The following is a 3,684-nucleotide window of genomic DNA, read 5'->3' on the forward strand; positions in this document are numbered from 1 at the left end:
TGTTAGTAACAAAAGTGAATGAGGGAGTGAGTGAATGAAGGAGTGAGAGAATGAGTGAATGAGGGAGTGAGTGAATGAGGTAGTGAGTGAATAAGCGAGTGAGTGATAGAGTGAGCGACCTTGTAATTGAGGAAATAGCGAGGGACAGAGTTATCTATTCATAGAATCACTTTATTGCTGATTCATCCACTCACTCACTCACCCCCTTGATAGCTCATTCACTCTTACTCATTTTCCCTTACTTGCTCACTCACTGATTCATTTTCTCACTTGTTCACTCAGACTCATTTGCTCTCCTGCTCCCTCACTGACTTATTTGTTCACTCACCCATTCACTTAATTGCTTCTTCACTGGATTTTCTCACCTGCTTATCACCGACTCATTTGCTTATTCATTCATTCCGTCATTGACCCAGTGACTCATTCGTTCTATTGGCCATTCATTCACTCTGTCATTCGCCCACTAAATTGCTCACTGGCTCATCTATCCATTCATATTGATCACTCACTCGATCATTTGCTTCCTTTCTCACTCGCGTAGAACTGCTTTCGGTTAATTTTCCGGAAATATGTAGTATATTTGTCATAAATAATTATATATTATGAAGTTCCGAAAAACTCAGTGTTGCCGTCAAGGTCAGTGATTTTCATTCTGGGACCGTATGCACACCCCCCCCCCCTTGAGGTCCTGGGGTACTCCAAAGGGGCCACAGATTAAAATCAAGTTGATGGGAAGCCATAACATAGTTACTCGGGAAGGGGCACAAAGCACTGTGAGAAAAAAAAAATTCAGATGTGAAGAAATGACACCGCTGTGTCTACTTTATTATCTAGGTCGCTCATTCGGCCACTCACATGCCATCACACCTCACTTTTGGTAACTCACAATCTTACGAACTCTATATGGTCACCCACTGACCTAGTCCTTTGCTTTTCATGTCACTCTTTCATGCATTAACTGACCTGGCTTCTTGTTCTCTAGGTCGCTCACATGCATATACACTTTTGATCACTTTCATGCTAGTTAACTCTATAGATCATTTTTTTGTCGTTTACTGACCTAGTCCCTTACTCCGTAGACCATTCTTTTGGTCATTCACTAGCGTGGTTTCTTGGTCACTGTTTCGGTCTCTCAACGGCCTGTCCCTTGCTTTCTATACCACTCTTTTGGTCGGTCTCTAACGATATCAAGTAATGTGCATATTGCGAAAGAAGCAAGCATAAGTAAATTAGGCTCCATTTCGTGATATGTTGTTAGCAATAAAATTTAATTTTACACAAAAACAAATTTTCCTGAGGTTAAAGTTCGTTTAATTTTCTTTTTTTTGTTCTCGTGATGAGGAAGACATGTCTAAATTAAGTGTCGAGAGAGAGAGAGAGAATTTTGAAGAGGAGGTGTTGAGGGTACTGAGAATGAGAACGTTCGTTATAACCGAATTTTACGACCAAATACTTGGAGTAAAAGAGTCACCAAGTCACTAGCTGAGAGTCACTTCTTTTTCTTTTTTTTTTTTGCTGTTCTCTTTCGTTTCTTGCTTCCCTCGTGAGAAGTTTTTTTCATGCTGTTTTTCGAGGATTTGTTTTTGCAGCATTCGCTTCATTCGGCTTGATGCCATCAGTTGAATCCGTTGAGTTCTCGGAGCTGGTGCCCCTCTGTCGTGATGTTTTCCGCACTGCCGTCTTCGGGATGCATCGCCTTCAACCGTTTCCGAGGAGAACTGACGTTGCCGAACGTGTCGAGGGAAGGTGTTTCGGATGAAACCCCGTTCGTCTTGCTCGAAGAAGAAACCGTTTCCCGGTGTTTGAGGTTAGCGATGCGCCAATCCAGGGCGTTGAACAACCGCTCGATCTCTGCGGCTCCCGCGGTGACGAGATAGACTTTGACGCCCTCGTCCGAATCGACCGCCGAAAACTGGAGAGCCTTCTGACTCGGACGTTTGAGTTTCATCGCGGACCATACTTTGGTATTCAACACGAGCCTGAGACTGCCCTGAACGTGCATGATGAGTCTAGAATGCAGGACTCCGGCGGCCTCCCAATCATTGAGCTGTAGGAACCCCCTTCCTTTCTCCTGCCAATCCATTTTTGTCTTCTCGAACACAAACAACTTGCAATTAATCTGTAAAACGTCAGACTCGCCGTCCTCGCCAGTGATTACTTCGACTTCTTCCAACTTCATCCGCGGGTTCTTCATCTCGTACTCTTTGGCGGAATCCGAGAGAGACTTCTCCGTGTTTTTCCAGTTCGTCGCATCTTTTGAAACAGCCAAACCCGCGAACGTCAAACCACAATTATTACTGGCAGGCTGCTCTGTAGGAGCCAACTGTTCGCTCTTCAGCGGTGCCAGATCATAGTTGAACGCCCTTTCATGTAAATTACTTCCGAATACGAAACCGTTGCCGCCTTCTTTAGTCGCCTGATCAGGTACTACGAAAGCCTTAAAACTCCCACAGCCGATTATACCTGCGCCGCTGGAAGCCGGAGCACAGGAACTCGCAGCGAATATATCAGGGAACTGTGCGGCTGGCTTGTCTCTTGGAGCGAATAACTGAGAAATAGTAGTGATGGCAGTCGTTGGCGCACTAGCTTGAAGAGTTCCGGCTCGATCTGCAACGTTAGGCGAGGTGTCGTTTTTGGTGTTTTCTGGGAGTTCCGTGTGCTTCTTTTCGGGCTCCATCGGATTCAATTTTTCGGTCTGAGCTGACAGTGCTGAGTCGCCATCCGTCGGTTTCGGCTTGCTGTTGCCATCGCTATTGGCTGGTGGAATCGAAGTTTCTTCGGGTGAACTTTTTCGGGTTGACGACATTCCACAGAAGCGACTGATCGGGGAGGAAAAACAAAGACTATTCAACGGACGAAGAAATGTCAATCGCTAACCGAAACGCATGGACACTGACAACCTGGGTGAAATGTTATCATTGGCGATAATTTGATTTCGAAAAAAGTGACTCAATAATTACGCTGATATTATTTGCCTACCGAGAACCACGAGACGCAAAATAATGACTAAAATAAAATATTTACTTTTCTAATGAGGAAACGCCGCGTATAGATGAGTTCTATTTCCCTAAACTAATAATTTTACAAACCATACACGCACTCCAGCGACGTCGGAGAATCACTCCATGCACGGTATGAATAGGATATTGAAAAAATGGAATAAAAATCGCAGAATGATTGGAAAAATTAACGATTTGAAAAATGTCTCATATTTTTAACGAAGGTTTATGTACTCTTGACTAAAATCGTCGACGAAAGTTATTGTTATTATTTATAAATGATGGTTATGATCATCAGGACTGTTGTACCATATTTTAAAAAACGGGACTTCTCTCTGATGTGATTTTTCGTTAAGATATCATCGGCAACATCACTGAACACTCACTAGAGATCAGTCAATTACATCCAAAAAATTATCAAGGCGAAGTAAAATTTCCTCCTTCTATCGCTAAGATTGCTGAAAAATCACCAATGGTGAAAAATAGAAGGCTACGGCAAGTCACGATGTAAAAACATCACCAAAAAATATGCGGTACACTGTGCCATAGATATAACTACAAGCTCCGACGTGAATGCGTTTTTTTTTTTTGTGCTTTGAATCGCGTGGTAGGTGCGGAAATAATGCAATTACCTCGTTATCATCGTCTTTGTCTTTGGAATAGCTAACAAACAATACGAATATCG

General features: G+C 43.2%; 1 protein-coding gene across 1 annotated transcript; it reads right to left on the reverse strand.

Moving 5' to 3' along the window:
• Positions 1-1,520: 1,520 nt before the first annotated feature.
• On the reverse strand, positions 1,521-2,900 carry LOC149078127 (ran-binding protein 3-like). Its single transcript, XM_089241444.1, has one exon. The coding sequence runs from the start codon at positions 2,804-2,806 to the stop codon at positions 1,616-1,618; it is 1,191 nt and encodes a 396-aa protein (XP_089097570.1). The 5' UTR covers positions 2,807-2,900; the 3' UTR covers positions 1,521-1,615.
• Positions 2,901-3,684: the final 784 nt, after the last annotated feature.

Source organism: Pholcus phalangioides, unplaced genomic scaffold, assembly GCF_987345545.1.
Source record: "Pholcus phalangioides strain wild (caught in Gottingen) unplaced genomic scaffold, Ppha-v1.0 ptg000014l_1, whole genome shotgun sequence".
NCBI classification, from domain to species: Eukaryota; Metazoa; Arthropoda; class Arachnida; order Araneae; family Pholcidae; genus Pholcus; species Pholcus phalangioides.